Consider the following 16,205-nt stretch of genomic DNA (forward strand, 5'->3'; position numbering starts at 1 on the left):
CACGACCATCTTAGACGCTCACTACAGAATACCCATTCGAAAGGATATGGATCAAAGAAGGACAGGGTCATGAAAGAAAGTCTTTTGTTATTCCAAATACCGTTCAAGGCCCGCTTTCGTTCCTATTCGAATGGGTTTGACACTAAAAGCGCAACACGAGGCATATACGAGCCTAGTCACCTCGAACGCGATGTGGGCTTCCTAGTATAAATTGCCCCCAAACCCCCCACAAGACTAAAAAAAAAGAGGATTCGCTGTGCTAAGGCGAAGCAAAAGCCACAGCCTATGCATCCCCAACAGGGTGGATTCGGAAAATGTCCCCAAACACAGGGGGTTTTCTCAGCCCCGGCCCACTGCGCTCAGCGCTAACTTCACCTCCTAACATTGCACCAAATACAGAGTATAATTTCGTGAGATCACTTGCGATTGGACTCGCTTAACCCTTAACACGAAACCGATATGAATCCCCTCGATCCAAAAATATGACTTTGTCCAAAAGTCCCGCCGCCTCGACCATGCGCCTGAAATCGTCTAGTGGACTGGCAAACACGTCATAGTCATCATAGTGGATCGGGATTGTCACTTCTGGCTGCATCAGCTGAATCAGTTGCAGGCCCTGCTCTGCATCCATAGTGAGTGTCAACGCTAATGGCTCCATGAGTCGTCCTACTAAGGGAGAAGGAATGGTTGGACCACCGAGATGAGCGAGCATCAAGTCGATCTTTTGGTTTGCGTATAGCTTGGGGATCTCGGACAATTCATCCACCATTAGTGTGTCCCCTGAGATGTAAATTCGATATCCACATGAGAAGTCTGTGCTGTTGGGAGTGCCGTAACCTAGCTCGAGCATCCAGCCGTTGGTTGGTGGAATCTTTTCATCTGTTAGATCTAGAAAGAGAAAGACAAAAAATAAGATCAAACCCCACTCACGGCATTAGCTAGCGTATTCAGTTTCTGTATCACTTGATTTGAAGGTACATGTTTTCCTGGTATGCCTGTCACACGAAGTCGGGGCTGCCCAAGCCCTTCTGTGCCTTCAAGGTCGACGGCGATCTGTTCGAATGGATCGAGAGCATACACAGATGTGAACGAGTCCTGTTTCTTAGAGATAAGGTGCTTCTTCGCATGTGAGGTTGTGATAATGGGCAAATCACGTCTCAAGGATGCTTCAACCTTTTGATCAAAATGGTCTCTAGTATCGGTTATCAATATTGAGGGATTCGCCGGTCATCCAGTCCAGAACCTACTCGTGATAGTGAGAGAGGAGAACTAGATCAATCCGAGGAAGATTGTGCAGGTCGATAGCTGGCTCGGTCAGGCGCTCACTTGAGACACCAGGTCCGAGGTGGACCTGATCGCCTGCGTGAAGGAAGTTGGGCTATTAGCATCAGCTTGTGAGCTCGGTCTCAAGTTCAATCAGGAGCTGACATCGGTCATGATCCTTAATCCGGCCCACTCGCTGCTTCAATTAGTCCCTAGGTATATGTAGTTAGGTTGTGGAATTCCAAACGGACATGATTGTTGTGGCAGTTCCCACAAAGAAGAGCGCTCCATTTTCCTCTCCTGGCTTCGTTGGATGAAGCTTTGTCTGCTTGGCTGTAGGCAGTTGGATTGGAGTGGAAGTCAAGGGTGGGAGGTCCCGGGTCGGAGGATGATTTCTCTGCGGGTCAATTGAGATACGTTTCATTGTATTGAGTAATGATTATATGTGTCCAGTGTAGAGGAATATCACCGGTGCACTCCTCCTCCAAGCCCTCGTGTGCATGACATCATGCGCGATGGTACTAAGATCCATGTGTATGGTCTGTAAAAGGGCAATCCAGGAGACAGCCCTGAAGGACGGCCTTTTTCCATAGCACACTAGTATAGACAAGCAATGAATAGATTTGATTCCACAAGACTGGCCTAGACGCAATGTCAAGATGAAAGCCTACGGACAGTCAGCTCATCCTAGCCTTGTACAATGATCACTATTGCAAGATAGTTGGGAAAGGAAACTGGAGAACAACCAGGGAAGTCTACATATTGATCAAAAGATATCACTAAACGATATTTGTGCATCATTCCCTGCTAATTTAGGAAAAGCATAACTAATGTATATCCTAGACCTGCCTCCGATTGATTGACTTGTCCATTTCATCTTCAATCCAGTTACCCATCATGATCCAAAGATAAACACGCCATGTTGGAGAATGTGGTGAAATTAACACACGCCGTGTGTTTTGCCATCCTTGCCTTGCAGCGAGTGTTTCTCGCCCTTGAAGTGCGGGTGGGTACGTGACTGGTGCCGAGGGTGAGCGCGGTGGCTCTGCATGTGTCTGTAAAGCTGTCAGCATCAAAAGTAGGACAAGTCGGAATTCAATAAACCTACGCCTTGTACTTGGACATCATGGCCTTGTCCATAGAATCCAAAGTCTGAATAGCAAGCTTAAAGTCCTGGAGCAAACTATCGCATCGGTTCATGCTGAAATCTTCGCGGATAACAATGCGCATCATCTGCATCTTTTCACTGTGGGGTGCCATGGTGTACGCAGGCACAATCCAACCCCGTTCGCGAAGCTGGTGAGCCACAGCAAACTCATCATACACACGGCCGGTGTTTGAGGGAAGGCAGAAGGCCACCAACGGCAAGCCACGGCCCTGAGTCTCGCTCAACATCTTCATGCCCAGCTTTTGAAGCTCGAAGGTCATGTAGTCGGCAATACGAGTCAAGTTGGTCATGATTGCACGATAACCGTGTTTGCCCAGACGGATCAGCTGGTAGTACTGGCCGATAACATGAGAAGCACCCTTTGAGAAGTTCAAAGTAAAGCTGGCCTGGTCGGCTCCTAGGTAATTGATGTTGAACACCAATTCCTGGGGTAGGTACTGCGGAGAGCGCCAGATGACCCATCCGACGCCAGGGTAGACCAAGCCGTACTTGTGACCAGAGACGTTGATCGAAACCACCTTTTCCAGGCGGAAATCCCATTCAAGATCCGGGTTGACAAACGGAGCGACAAACCCGCCACTGGCTGCATCAACGTGTATCGGGCAATCAATATTACGCTCAACCAACAGATCGTTGATCGCTTTGACATTCTCATATTCACCAGTGTAAGTGGTACCCAAGATGGCGCAAATGCCAATCGTGTTCTCATCGATCAAATCGACCGCTTGCTTAGGGTCAATGACGAAGCGAGTGTCGGTACAATAGACGTACTTCTCCTCGATATCGAAATAACGAGCCGCCTTCTCCCAGCAGACCTGGACGGCACTGTTCATAATAATGTTGGGACGGGAGAAGTCCTTCCCCTCGGCCTTGCGCTTGTTCTGCCATCGCTTCTTCATGGCCAGTGTTCCCAGCATGATAGCCTCCGACGATCCGATGGTCGAGGTACCCATGGCATTCTCGCCAGATGGGTCAGTTGGACAGTGGTAAAGCCGAGCAATCATATTGATACAGCGATTCTGAATCTCGGCAGAATGTGGGTATTCTTCGTAATCAATGAAGTTCTTGCTGAAAGAATCGGTCATGATCTCCTCAATCTCCTCTTCCATGTAGGTTGTGACGAAACTCGCGAGGTTGAGCTTCGGATTCCCATCCAAGCTCAGCTCATCCTTGATCATCCGGGCAGCAATCTGTCGGGGCATTTCATTCTCAGGCATCTCATGCTGGGGCATGTGGTCAGCGGCAAAATGACTGCCGTAAACATTATTATAGAAGTCATTGATGTCCGGGGGAGGAACGGAGTCAACTTGACGAGGAGGGGGGACCTCATTGTCCTTTTTAACGATGCCGAGATGAACCATGATTGCAGACAATAAATGAGAGATTTAGGGCAAAGAGGAAAAAAAAGAAGATCTGAAAAAAGCAAGGCGAGGAAAGTAATAAATAGGCCGGTAAGGAACTGCGGGGTGTAATGACGCAGGGCACAGAGTCACCTCGTCAGCCCATCGACTGTCTCTTTCTCCTCTTTCTCTTTCTCTCTTTCTCTCTCTCTTCCCCCCCTGTGTCGCACAGTACATTGGCTCCGTGTATATGTTACTCGAATGTCCTACCTACAAATCCTCAACCGTCAATTCCTGATTCTTCATTCTACGTGAAAAGTGCCCCAACGCCGATTGTCAAAGCTTGGTCAAAGCTTGGCAGTGGGAATTGACGATCCCGATGGAGCCGGCCTACCTCCATTCCTATGGAGCCACGTCAAGACTCAGAGCTTACTCTCGCGCAGGCCTTCCAGGTTGGCGAATCGATAATAGAATTCCAGGCTTTTCGGATTGAGCAATGTCCCCGACGGCTTGATGATCTTGCCTGAAATAATCTGCTTCACTGGCAGCTCAACCTTTTTCAGGTTGACCGTGGTCTGTGGCGATATGCGTGGGTCAGTCCCGCTTTCTTATGGAGAGACATTGTTTTCCATACGAGTCCAACAGTAAGGAGTTGATACATACCGGGATCTCCGGAGTTTCAAACGTGAACATCGGCACATGGCGGGGACTGAGCTCTGAGCGAATCGCGCTCTTCACTCGCTCCACGAGGTTCGGAGTGAACGCTACGCCAGGTTTCATGAGCAAGAATAGGATCACTCGCTCGTCGGTATCGGTCGGTCGTCGTTGGCCAACGCAAATAGAATCGCTAATCTCCTCAGAAAATTGGCCCTCAATTACCCGATAGATCTCCGCCGATCCAAATCGCACTCCCGACGGATTGAGAACTCCATCGGCGCGGCCATGAAATACGATTTGCTTTGTGGTTGGATGAATGGAAACGAAGTCTCCATGGGTCCACACATCTGTGATCTGTTAGCGGCCATAGGATACACCGAGCAGGGTGGACCTACTATCAAATCTCCCAAAATACGCATCATGGTATTTTTTGCCGCTATCATCCCCCCAAAATAAGGTGGGCATATTGGGAAACGCAGATGTAGCGACTAATTCGCCGGCAACACCCTCTGCCACGGGCACACCTCTGATGCCCTCGCCGCCCTCAATCTCAGAGTCGTAAACCTCCACGGGGACACCCAGACTGCAACCAGCACACCCTCCAACATAGAGGGGCACAAGTGGGTTACCGGTTCCGAAACATCCTGCAATATCAGTACCGCCAGAAATGTTGTTCAGGAGTGTATGTGACGGAAATCCTTCGTCGTAGAACCACTCAAACAATGCATCTCGCAGAACCATGCCAGTGCTTGTAACCACTCGTAAAGAACTGAGATCGGCTATTTCACGCGGCTTAATCTTGGCCTGTTGTAACTCATGAAGCCACCGGGGTGAAATTCCAAGATGTGTCACCCTCCATTGAATTAGCTGGAAACGTAGAGCGGATTTCATAAGGTGGATACTCACTTCTCTTGCGCTGCGAGATTCACCAAAGCAGTGATACCTGGAATGAATGGGCTGCCATCGTATAACACCACCCGTGCGCCAAAAAGCAATGTCTGTACGGCACACATATACATAATCCATCCAGTGGTCGTGTATTGCAAAGCGACACAGTCAGGCCCGAGGCTGCTATGCAAACGTCCTTCCTTACTCGAGTTCAGAAGCACGCCGCCCACGGAATGAACGATACACTTCGGCTGTCCTGTCGTGCCAGACGAGTAAACCACCAAGAAAGGATCACGGAAATTGACTCTTTCGAATTCAAGTTTCGCATTTCCTCCCGCCTTTGCAAGATACTCCGCCAGAGTCTTGGTCCTAGGGATGGAAGTCATATCCGCCGGCCGCGAAGAGAACCGGGGTAGTGAGATGACTCCCTCGAATTCCGGAACAGACCCCATGCCTTGGACAATATCCCGAATCTTTGATCGCAGGTCAATAGTCTTGCCGTTATAAACCGCCAAGTCGTCCATAAACAACCAGCGAGGCTTAATCTGCTGCAGCCTATCCAGGACACCCTTCACACCCATATCCGTGGAACTGGACGAGAAGATGGCACCCAGCGCTGTTGATGCTAGAAACACAAGTAGTGTGTCAATGCTGTTTGCCGCGCAGAGAGCAATGCGATCGCCCCGAACAACCCCATGAGCCTTCATAGCCTGGACAAGCGCTCCAGTCCGCTGTCGGAGCTCGGCCCAAGTGAGATGAACAACCTCATGTGCGGCACCTTCTCGGACTTCGCTGACGGCAATCTTGTCATCTTCCTTGCCAGTCTTGTCGCCGGCAAAGCTCGAGAAGAGCAGATTCTCCGCGAAATTAAGGCGTACACCGGCGAACCATTCGGGTACACTGTCCATTCGGGCAGATTCATCGACTACCTTTGTGTAGGAGCCTTCGTGGATTAAGTTGAAGTATTTCCAGCAGAATTCCCAGAATGCCGACCGGTTATTAACTGAATATTGGTACATATCGTGAAAGTTCTATCAAATGTTAGATATATGATATTCTACAGGCGGTTCTGTCTCACTTTGAGCTTGCGTCCAGTTGATTTCTCCAAGTCTCGTTTGAATTGGCCCATTTGGGTCGATTCTGGGTCTGGGTGCTGCCATAGTTTGCGCGGAAGGGATGCCATATCGAACAAAGATGACTTGGGAGGATTCGAGAAGCTACAGCTTCACCACTGAGCTCCTTTAAAGGCCATATTGCACGGAGTACCGAGGGCCGAAACAGAATCGCCTCGCCAAGGATTCCCTCCACTGCGACCCCCGTGGGGAAATGAACCCCGCTTAATGCTGTGGGGTCTATCTGCAGGATTTCTTTGAAATGAAGGAATAGAAGGCATTGGATTGATCAGTAGTAAGTGGTTTGCTAATTGTCAAATAACTCAGCTAGTCGCCCCATGATCTGGGCCAATTCGGCCTTGGTATTGCACGCGGCGAACACAAAACGGTCCATTCTCACAATTGCATACCGCTTGTTGACACTTTTCCATATTAGCGTCTCATCATATCCTCGGGGTACAGGCCGATCGGCACATAGCCGAGACTGCGCGAACTCATCGCCAGTGGCTGTTCGGAATACCTTCCGAGACTGAATCCTTTGCTTGTGCGCAGGATGAGAGTCGTCTCCAGTGCGAGGAACAAAGAAAACAGCATCATCGGTGGATAGCAGCTTTACTTGTTCGATTCCTTCGAGCTCTTCCAGGATGGTATCCATCTCATGCAGTCCGTTCAATAAGACAACCAATTGAAATATCTTCCCACTTTGAAAAATGACATCGTCGGTAAACTGCACATTGGCATCTGGTCCCAGTGAGACACAATACGTCTGTGGGAAGCAGAGTCCGCCTCCAAACTCCGGCATGAATGGCATGCCTTCTGAGTGAATATATCGAGTGGGACCATCCGTGCGAGGCCCTAGTTCTAACCAGTGCTTCCAACCAGGGAGAAGCTGGAGAAACCACAGACCCCAATCGCGAATGAAGTTTTTGATCACGCTTTTCCCGTTAACCATGCTGCCATTGCTAACAGTAACGGCCAATGATTTGTCGAGTTGCTGTTTACGTTCCAAATACCAGCCGGTCAACAGGCATTCGTGGTTCTGTGTGGGAGATGAACATGCAATGGCGAGGCGCCAGGCGAGGGAAATGGCGTCTCGGAATCCGGAAACAATCCCTTGTCCTCCAACTAGATAGAATCTTTAGCTTCATATTTTCAAAGACTTCAAAAACCGACCGCACTCACATGGTGGGAATACGTGAGCAGCATCACCGCATAGAATCACACGTCCAAGAGCCCATTTGTTGCAACTTCTGGCTGAGAATTGGAAAGGCCTGGATCTTAGGACTTCGATACAGTCCTCCGGGTATATGATGTCCTCTGCTAGTCTGGAGAGGGTCAAAGACGGGTCAGTGTAATGTTCTCAAGGACTCCAGTTGATCTCAGTGCTCACCCATAACGACTACCAGCATGCGTCAAGTAGGGGAAAACCACTTCTCGGATCTTATTCTGTCCAGCCATCTCCGTGCCATCTTCATTGGGAGAAACAACAAACTCAAACCGCCAGAGCCGGTCTTCCAGGCGCCCGAATCGACCACAAACCGCAGAACGACCAGGATTACAGAGAAACCGGAAGTCAGCCGGGAAAAAGAGATCGTATACCTCCTCAGGTGTGTATCCGAGTTTCCACAATGGGAATGAAGGATGTGACTCTTTTGTCGGCAAGCGCACTTTCCAGTTGAGAGCGACCCACGTCGCTTCGTATCTTGATCTATATTGGAATTAGCACAATGGTTGAGCTATACTTCTTCGCCCAGCAATATCTCACGGCTCCGCCCAATCCAATGTGATACCCTTGGGCTCCAAGTACATCTTGCGCGTGAACCCTGTCTTTCCATCTGCCGCAGCCAGAAATCTCGATCGGATCTTTTTCTCCTGGCCTGATGCATCGGTGTATATCGCGTATACCCATTCCAGATCCTCGGACAGGGATATTAAGGTGCAATTACTCCGCAGCTCGGAGACCTTGCTTTGGCCCATTGCTACTCGAAGATATTTCTCCATCACTGGTTGTTTGTGGGCCAGTATGCCGATGTGCCCCGTGTGTCCCTCGCTCTGGGGGATATCAGTTTTCTTTCTTTCTTTTTGCTGGTGCATGCAGGGAGCTATCTCTACTCACCGTAGATGTATCCAAACGGAGAAATGGCTCAACATGTAGATCCTGATGGTTACCACTAACAAATCGGATTTTGGGTATGCCTGTTATTTTGTTAACGCCCATCTCTGATCTAGGATGCTGGAACTCACAAGATCCCATCTCCGTGAAGATATACTGGTGAAGGCCAAGACCTTGCAATAATCGGATACCCTCATCGTCGAGCACAATGCCACGGGGATCGGTCGTGATATCTGGCTCCTTTTCCAGTACGATGTTTGGAATATCCAGCTTCCCCAGGTATGCCGACAGCATGGCTCCGGTGGGACCACAGCCGCATATCAAGACGTCCGTCGTTTCCCACTGAGAATCCATGATAGATATTTGTGAGATGTCAGAGGTGTCTACTACAGCAGGCATTTTAAATAGCTAAAGAAATGTACTCTGGGTTTCTGGTCACGCTAGGTTTAGAATCTAGTTGTGGGGACAATGTTACAGGCACAGTTAGGTCCCTCCGATACAATGGAGAGATTATCTGTCTCTTCGGCCTTAAATGAATCAGACCCCCAGTCATACCTGATCGCCAGATATGACAGATGTAGTAATAATATGATTGGCCATGTAAACAAGGGTGCAAGCGAAAGAAAGTACCGAGGTATAGCTCCGCACTTGAAACAACAGTGGACAAGAAATGATACATTGACAGCTTCGTGGCATATGCATCTTTGCCAGGGTATGACACTCCAAAATTTTACTTTGATTGTAATTTATATCTAGGGTTTTCGCAAGTATTCCTTGAACCCGATACAGCGAATTGTGCAAATTGAGGGAGTTGGGGGCCAAAGAACCGCCAAGGGGAAGCAACATAGGCCCCGCTGATAGATCCCACATCTCACGAAAAGAGAGCAATGCTAGGGTTCATTGTATTATCCCGGAATTTCAATTCCTCTTGGTCATTATTTGGAGACTTTGGGGCTGAGGTCGCCACTACATTCAGGGGGAACATCCAACCGAAGGTCTAGCCCTGGCAGCCCCTCTAGACTCTACCTGATACTACCTACTAACTACAGGCCTACATTATGCTATCAAGCACTGCAGACACTCGCTCGGTATCGCCGTACCTGGGCTCGAAAGCGCGTCGCAGGCGTAAAACCTCCAAGGAAGAACGCGTCTGTCCAGTCTGTGCTCACGCCTTCAAAAAAGCTGAACATCTGGCCCGACATCTCCGTTCTCACACAAAAGAGAAGCCGTTCAACTGTCCAGTCTGCGACAAAGAATTCGCACGCCAGTAAGTCATTGAGACTATAGGACTTGACAAGACACTGATCTTCCTCAGGGATACTCTCTTACGGCATTCACGATCTCATTCGAGCAATAATCAAGATTGCGAGGGCCCTGAGATGGATCATGAATCTGCTAGTCGTCATCTCAGGCCGCGGACTCCGAGCGATGGTCTTTTGATGGCCCGACCTCCCCCTCGGCATGACCCTGCCAGTCCAACTGGAAGCTCAGGGGGTCAATACCCCGCCAAATAGTCTATCAATTGATGGGCAAACGCCTGCATTCGCTGCGCCAGACAGCAGTATACATTTCGCTGATATCACACCCTTGACCTCATTATCCTCCTTGGAAGCAGAAGACGCTTGGTATGAGAGACCGCAGCCAGTCTTGCAGTATGACAGACTTGACCAACAATGGGAGGCGATCTTAACGGGAGATGACTTTGACCTGGACGCTGTGAACATGTCGTTGTTACATACAACTTCGGACTTTCTATCCACAATGCAGACGCCACCGGTGATGCCCGCTATTCGAACACAGCACTCAATCCCCAATGTTGATGAGAATCTGAGCCAACCTCTTAGTTTGGTCCACACAGAAGGGCCTAAATTTCCCGAGACGGTGACATACTCAAACCAAGTAACTCCAAATCCGTCTCAGGAGGGCAATAATATTGATGAATCATACCGTAAGAGACTCGCAGAGCATCTTCAACAACCGGCGCAATATGGTATCCTCCCATCTACTCCTTTTCTTGTATGTCTTATCTTGTCTCCTCCTGAGTCTTCATCTTGTTCCCGCCTAAACGCTTCTGCTAACTCTCGAACAGGACCTCTGTATCCAAGCTTACTTCTGCAAATTCCACCCTCTATTCCCGGTTGTTCATAAGCCTACATTTCGACCCGGGACACAAAACTCAATGCTCCTACTATCTATCTGTTCTGCAGGCAGTCTAATCATCGGATGTACCCGTGCCCTCGCTCATGGAATCAGCATGTTCGAGCGGCTGAACAAAGCCAACCTTGCATCGGTATTATACATGGCTGAATGTGATTATAAGAAGCTAACACCTACAGTGGGATACCTTTGTATCCAAATCAGGGTGTGAAGCCATTACAGCAATGCAAGCTGTGCTTATAGGGCAGACATTTGGTCTATTGATGGGAGTATGTCTATCTTCTATTACATGCGTCCTCCGCCGGCACTGCAACATCATTATTCAACTGGCTAATCACCTCTGCTGAGTCCAGCGGCCAAAAGACTTATTCTGTGTTGATATCTTCCATGGAACTCTAATCGCCGTGAGTCTATTGCCATCAAACACATTTCATGACAACTGATGGCATACAGTTGGCCCGCATTGCCAAACTGTTTCATTCAAAACATTGCGATATCAATATCCTCGATCTTCATGGTCAACCTCTAGAAGATGCCTGGATGACCTGGGTCATGACCGAGGTAAAGATGCGGTATACACTTGTCCTCACCTGGTTCTTCCCCTTCCATCCAAACTAACATCCACAGAATCGTCCTCGGTCTACACATCCACGACGCCGAACTAGCAAGAATCCATCATCACGAGCCCCTCCTCCGCCACTCTCTCAACAGACTCCCCAAGATCTCATCCAACGAACTTTTCGCAGCACCAAACGCCCGCCATTGGAAGATGCTAATGTTAAACACCCTCCAACCTCCAAACCAAGCCTCGCCATCAGCCCATCCCCAAGACTCCCCGACAAACAACCAATCCAAACACCAACCAACTCACTCCTCCACGCCAGACTTCGCCGTAACCGGCATGCTAGAAACAATAAGCGCCCTAGCCAGCGAAGTCAACAACTCAGAATGCCATACCCTCTTAACAACCTGGTACACCCACTACGCTCTCAGAAACAGCGGACCCTCTCCTTCCCGTCTCAATCACCTAATCCTCTGGCACTCAATCTTCATAACCCTCCACTCCGACATCAACGATCTAGAAATAGCCTGCAGCTCAGACAGCCACGATTCCACACAGAAAGACATCGATGCGCATATCTGGATTCGCTCCCCAGACGCGAAACGCTGTCTCCTGCACGCCATGCACATCCAGAGGCATTTCGAGACCCTACCTACCGGCATGGAATGTGCATTCCACGTCCCCCTTTGCCTTTACTATTGTGGTCTCCTCTGGGCTTGTTATATGTGTTTCGGAGCCGAAGAGACTATAACAAGTGAGGAACAGGGTCTATGGGCGGAGTTATTGCTAGATGGCATTGACAGTATCTCCGGGATTGAGAAGATCGTTCCGAAGAAAATAGCCATGGCTTCTTTGTTCCGGGTCGTTGGATTGTTGCAGAGGCTGAGCTATTGGAAGATTGCGCAGGGCTTGGCTGGGAGGCTTTTGGGGATTGTTGAGAGGCGGAATTTGTTTTGATTTTTTTTTTGGTTTATTCTGTATCTGATATCGATTCTTGACACGCAGTATGTATAGTTGCAGTGGATATACTACTGAATGACGTGTGCTGTTTGCGAGAATGCCCCTGAGCTTTTAGAAAAAAGCAGGGCAACTGGAGAAAATTCCACGACTCGTCAGGGTTCCACTTGGTCTCAGCATCTCGATGGATTGCACTCGATCAGCACTAAAGGAGTTAGACGATCGGAATACCGAGGGTCCATACGGAGTACGGAGTATGTACTCCGTATGGAGCGCATGGTTGATCCTCCTCATGGACGCATTGACGCCTGAATAGCGGTGTACATCGAAGCCCAATGGAGGGGTTGCCCGTCTCATTACGATGTCCAAGTCCAAACTCCAGATAATAAACACTATAATTCTGATTCTGATATATAATTTCAACTGGTGTATCATCAAAGCCTGACAAAAGAAAAGAAAAACACAAAAAAACACAGCGAGCTTGAGGCAATTTGGTATCCTCCCAACGTCCCCAACTAGCGTACAGCGTGCATATCATACACCGTCTCTCTCGCCCCCCACATCAATTACTTTATTTATTTGAGCTTGCGCTTCAACCAAGACATGAATCCACCCTTCTTCTTCTCAACCGGCTCTGGTGAGGGTTCAGAAGTCTTCTGGGTTTGTTCCTGGGCCTTACTAGCTTCCTCCGTAACGGGCTCAGCCTTAGTCTCGGCCTTGGGAGACTCAGCTTTGGGGAGCGGCTCCTCGCCGCGCTTCAAGGCAGCTTCGGGCTTCTGGAGCTCAGCCTCCTTGGCAGCAACCGGGGTGGCAGCCTTGTCACTCTTGAAGGAAGCAAGAGCGGCAGTCGCAGCAGCGATCGCAGCGGGGGAGGAAGGCTGCCCGGCGCCTGACTGAGCAGGAGTACTCTTGGGGGTAGACTCAACAGGGGTCTTTTCCTCAACAGCGGTCTTCTCCTCAACAACCTTAGGTGTCTCGGCCTTTTGTTCAGCAATCTGAGGTGCCTCAGAAATCTTCTCCTCGGCGACCGTCTCCTCGAGGGTCTTTTCCTCAGCAACCTGAGGTGCCTCAGAAGTCTTCTCCTCGGCGACCTCGGCGACCTTGGGTGTCTCCTCGACGGTCTTTTCCTCAGCAACCTTGGGTGTCTCCTCGACGATCTTCTCCTCGGCGACCTTGGGTGTCTCCTCGACGGTCTTCTCCTCAGCAACCTTGGGTGTCTCCTCGACGATCTTCTCCTCGGCGACCTTGGGTGTCTCCTCGACGGTCTTTTCCTCGGCAACCTTGGGTGTCTCGTCGATGATCTCCTCTACGGCCTTAGGTGCCTCGGTCTGGACAGGAACGGGCTCAGGGACTGTGAGGGCAGCAGCCGAAGCGGGTCCAACACCGGCCAAGTTCTCAATGGTCTTCTTGTCCTCCTCGACGCTAATCGCGACCGGCTCCTCGTCAGTCTTGGGCATCTTGTGGGGCTTCAGGTTCTCCTCGGTGCTGAAGATGGGCTTCTCGTAAGGACGCTTCGCATGGGCAACATCGTTCTCGACAACAGGGGTAGGCTCAGGCGCAGCGACGATGGCAGGGGCGGCGGTTGATTCCGAGGTCTTGGGGCGCTCGGGCAGTGTTGCGGCAGCGCCGATGGCGGCAGTCTCGGTCTCGGGTTCTTTGGTCTCGGGGATCACGGCGGATTCATTGGACTTGTCTGGGATCACAGCTGCAGGATTGAGGTTAGTGGAGATCATTGTCGCAATTTTACTGACACTCGTCATACCAGTGCCTGCGCCGTCGCCACCCTCCACCTCACCCAACTGACCGGCCTTGGAAGCCTGCGCCTTCTCCACGGCCTCCTCGACGGTATTCTTGTTCTCTGTCGCAACGGCTTCGGGGGCTTCGGGGGCCTCGGGGGCTTCCGCGGCCTTCACAGCCTCCTCAGCCGGCTTTGTTTCCGTCACGGCGGGGGTCTCAGCTGTGGATACGACCTCGGGGGCCTGACTGGGCTCAGCGACAGTCTCAGTGGGCTCCGTCACGGTCTCCGGAGTCTCGATCTGCTCGATGGTCTCCTTCGGGGCTTCGATTTGCTGGGCCTGGTCCTCAACGTCCTCAACTTCGTGGTCGGGGTTGCTGCGACCAGAATTAGAGATTGTTGGTGAGGTGGCATCGCCGCACGCGCCAAATTTTTTTTTCTCTTCGTTGGACTTACACAATATCCTTGACGTTGTCTACAGCAGCAGCTGCAACCACGGCGGGCTTGCTGCCCTTCTTGTTCTTCTTTCCTCCCTTCTTAGGCATGGCGCTTGTTTCGATTGGATGATTCTGCACGGGTCAGAATGGATGATAACGGGATGAACAAAGGTGAAGAAAATAGAGACCCGAAGATGACTTACTATAATGTGGCAGGAGGGTGAAGTGTAGGAAGGAAGAGGCCAAGTAAGGGATGACGATGTTCCGGTATGCTCTCTCTACAGGATCCGTGGTGAGGACACTTCTGGAACAAGCGTTGCGAAATTACTCTTAATCTCTTTTTTTTTTTTTGAGAGGGGGCCTTATTCTTAGATCTGAGAATCAAAGTGGAATTCTAGTTTCTTTCTCTATTTCATTCTCTTCCTTGAGTCGTACATTCCTTTGCAACGGTCCTTTCATAGTTCCCTGTCGTGTGTCAGAGCTCCCAGCCCTAACGTCTGGATCGGGTAAATAGGGTTGTGAATGCACGACGTTTCAGGGGCAATCAGGGGCGCGTTCCAGGAGGATCTGGGGAAAGGCGCATAGACCAAATGAGTTCTTCGCCTTACTGTGCTCCTTACACTCACGACTGCACCTTCGTAGGAAATGCCTTTCTCAGTCCAAGTCCGCAGACAGATCCGAAATGGCGAACGTAAAAATAGCCCCAATAGCCCCAATAGCCCCAATCGCATGGGAAGATCCATGGCTCTGAAAGAACCGTCCAATCGATCGCAAAGACCCGGAGTATCGTGCAGTAGTCCACGTAATGCGGCTATGGGCCGTATTACCTGCATAGGACGGAAGGATCAAGTCTGCCTTACGGAGTACAGAGCATTCCATATGCCTAGAAGGCGTTATGAAATAATGGTGTTTTTTACATTTAAAAAAAAGAGAGTTACGAAATAAGAGATCAAGTATGTCCAAAAACGTAAGTGTGACACAAAGAAACAAAGATAAAAAAGATAAAAAAGATATTGACCGACGCAGGGATCGAACCTGCAATCTCTTGATTCGTAGTCAAGCGCCTTGCCATTGGGCCAGCCGGCCTTGATGGAAGCAGGTACCAGTAAGTGCTATATCAGCCCATTGCCCAATGCGACCGGCACAAACGTGCCGAGTGGAGGCGAACGGGGCACTCTTTCGGTCCACCCTGTTTCCGGTTTATTCCCGCTTCCCCAGTCTTCGTGCTCACAGATTAGGAACGGGCAATTTTGGTTACACATCGTGTTAGGTACAGGGTAAATGATGTAACCGTGAGGCTCCTACTCCGTACTCCGGACTCCGTATGTTTCTGGAAGTCTTCGCTGCAGGGCGCCACTAACATTCCTGAGATCCCGTTGGGTTTAGGCTGCACGTCCACCCGAGAACTCCCATATTAAATGGTATCGAGATGTAACTGTGACACTATCGATTTACATAGTAGCAGTTGAGTAATAGTCCCTTTGTGGTTCCTTTTTCCAGACTCGGTGCTTTCTCGGGTCTTTCGCTCGGTCTCCATAGTACATGTCGGTACGGAGTACGGAGTACGAAGTCCATCCTACATACTCCGTATACAGGGTCGAGTCGAGAGGAAAAGAACCATACAGGATAGCAGGGTATATCGTCAATAATATCCAATATCTCTTCGCACAGACAGTGGATTGAGAGCAGCCAATTAAAGGAATACTCTACGTTTTTGCCCCCCAGGTCTTCACCGGATATGGGCCGAACACACACTTCTGGGGCTTATCTCTCTCGTGCCGTTACATCCTGGGACGTTATTAGTATTCCACTTTCC

General features: G+C 50.0%; 7 protein-coding genes across 7 annotated transcripts; 1 reads left to right on the forward strand and 6 right to left on the reverse strand.

Moving 5' to 3' along the window:
* Positions 1-436: 436 nt before the first annotated feature.
* N7457_007541 (MBL fold metallo-hydrolase) lies at positions 437-1,687 on the reverse strand (the record flags this gene model as incomplete). The annotated part of the gene is made up of 5 exons (XM_057178584.1): positions 437-871; positions 931-1,192; positions 1,248-1,378; positions 1,429-1,459; positions 1,515-1,687. 5 exons carry the CDS (start codon positions 1,685-1,687, stop codon positions 437-439), a joined length of 1,032 nt encoding a protein of 343 aa, XP_057030328.1.
* A 516-nt stretch (positions 1,688-2,203) lies between these two features.
* On the reverse strand, positions 2,204-3,792 carry N7457_007542 (glutamate decarboxylase; the record flags this gene model as incomplete). Its single annotated transcript, XM_057178585.1, has 2 exons — positions 2,204-2,318; positions 2,372-3,792. The coding sequence occupies 2 exons, from the start codon at positions 3,790-3,792 to the stop codon at positions 2,204-2,206; spliced, it is 1,536 nt and encodes a 511-aa protein (XP_057030329.1).
* A 993-nt stretch (positions 3,793-4,785) lies between these two features.
* N7457_007543 (AMP-dependent synthetase/ligase) lies at positions 4,786-5,319 on the reverse strand (the record flags this gene model as incomplete). The annotated part of the gene is made up of 1 exon (XM_057178586.1): positions 4,786-5,319. The coding sequence occupies one exon, from the start codon at positions 5,317-5,319 to the stop codon at positions 4,786-4,788; it is 534 nt and encodes a 177-aa protein (XP_057030330.1).
* An 11-nt stretch (positions 5,320-5,330) lies between these two features.
* N7457_007544 (uncharacterized protein) lies at positions 5,331-6,335 on the reverse strand (the record flags this gene model as incomplete). Its single annotated transcript, XM_057178587.1, has 1 exon — positions 5,331-6,335. The coding sequence occupies one exon, from the start codon at positions 6,333-6,335 to the stop codon at positions 5,331-5,333; it is 1,005 nt and encodes a 334-aa protein (XP_057030331.1).
* A 400-nt stretch (positions 6,336-6,735) lies between these two features.
* Positions 6,736-8,940, reverse strand: N7457_007545 (monooxygenase; the record flags this gene model as incomplete). Its single annotated transcript, XM_057178588.1, has 5 exons — positions 6,736-7,553; positions 7,611-7,753; positions 7,819-8,136; positions 8,194-8,530; positions 8,673-8,940. 5 exons carry the CDS (start codon positions 8,938-8,940, stop codon positions 6,736-6,738), a joined length of 1,884 nt encoding a protein of 627 aa, XP_057030332.1.
* A 488-nt stretch (positions 8,941-9,428) lies between these two features.
* On the forward strand, positions 9,429-12,217 carry N7457_007546 (fungal specific transcription factor domain-containing protein; the record flags this gene model as incomplete). The annotated part of the gene is made up of 9 exons (XM_057178589.1): positions 9,429-9,436; positions 9,591-9,808; positions 9,857-9,972; positions 10,033-10,557; positions 10,631-10,831; positions 10,878-10,967; positions 11,052-11,102; positions 11,152-11,270; positions 11,326-12,217. 9 exons carry the CDS (start codon positions 9,429-9,431, stop codon positions 12,215-12,217), a joined length of 2,220 nt encoding a protein of 739 aa, XP_057030333.1.
* A 575-nt stretch (positions 12,218-12,792) lies between these two features.
* On the reverse strand, positions 12,793-14,497 carry N7457_007547 (uncharacterized protein; the record flags this gene model as incomplete). The annotated part of the gene is made up of 2 exons (XM_057178590.1): positions 12,793-14,329; positions 14,409-14,497. The coding sequence occupies 2 exons, from the start codon at positions 14,495-14,497 to the stop codon at positions 12,793-12,795; spliced, it is 1,626 nt and encodes a 541-aa protein (XP_057030334.1).
* Positions 14,498-16,205: the final 1,708 nt, after the last annotated feature.

Source organism: Penicillium paradoxum (assembly GCF_028828445.1).
Source record: "Penicillium paradoxum strain IBT 22861 chromosome Unknown utg000006l_segment0_segment0, whole genome shotgun sequence".
Classification (NCBI taxonomy): domain Eukaryota; kingdom Fungi; phylum Ascomycota; class Eurotiomycetes; order Eurotiales; family Aspergillaceae; genus Penicillium; species Penicillium paradoxum.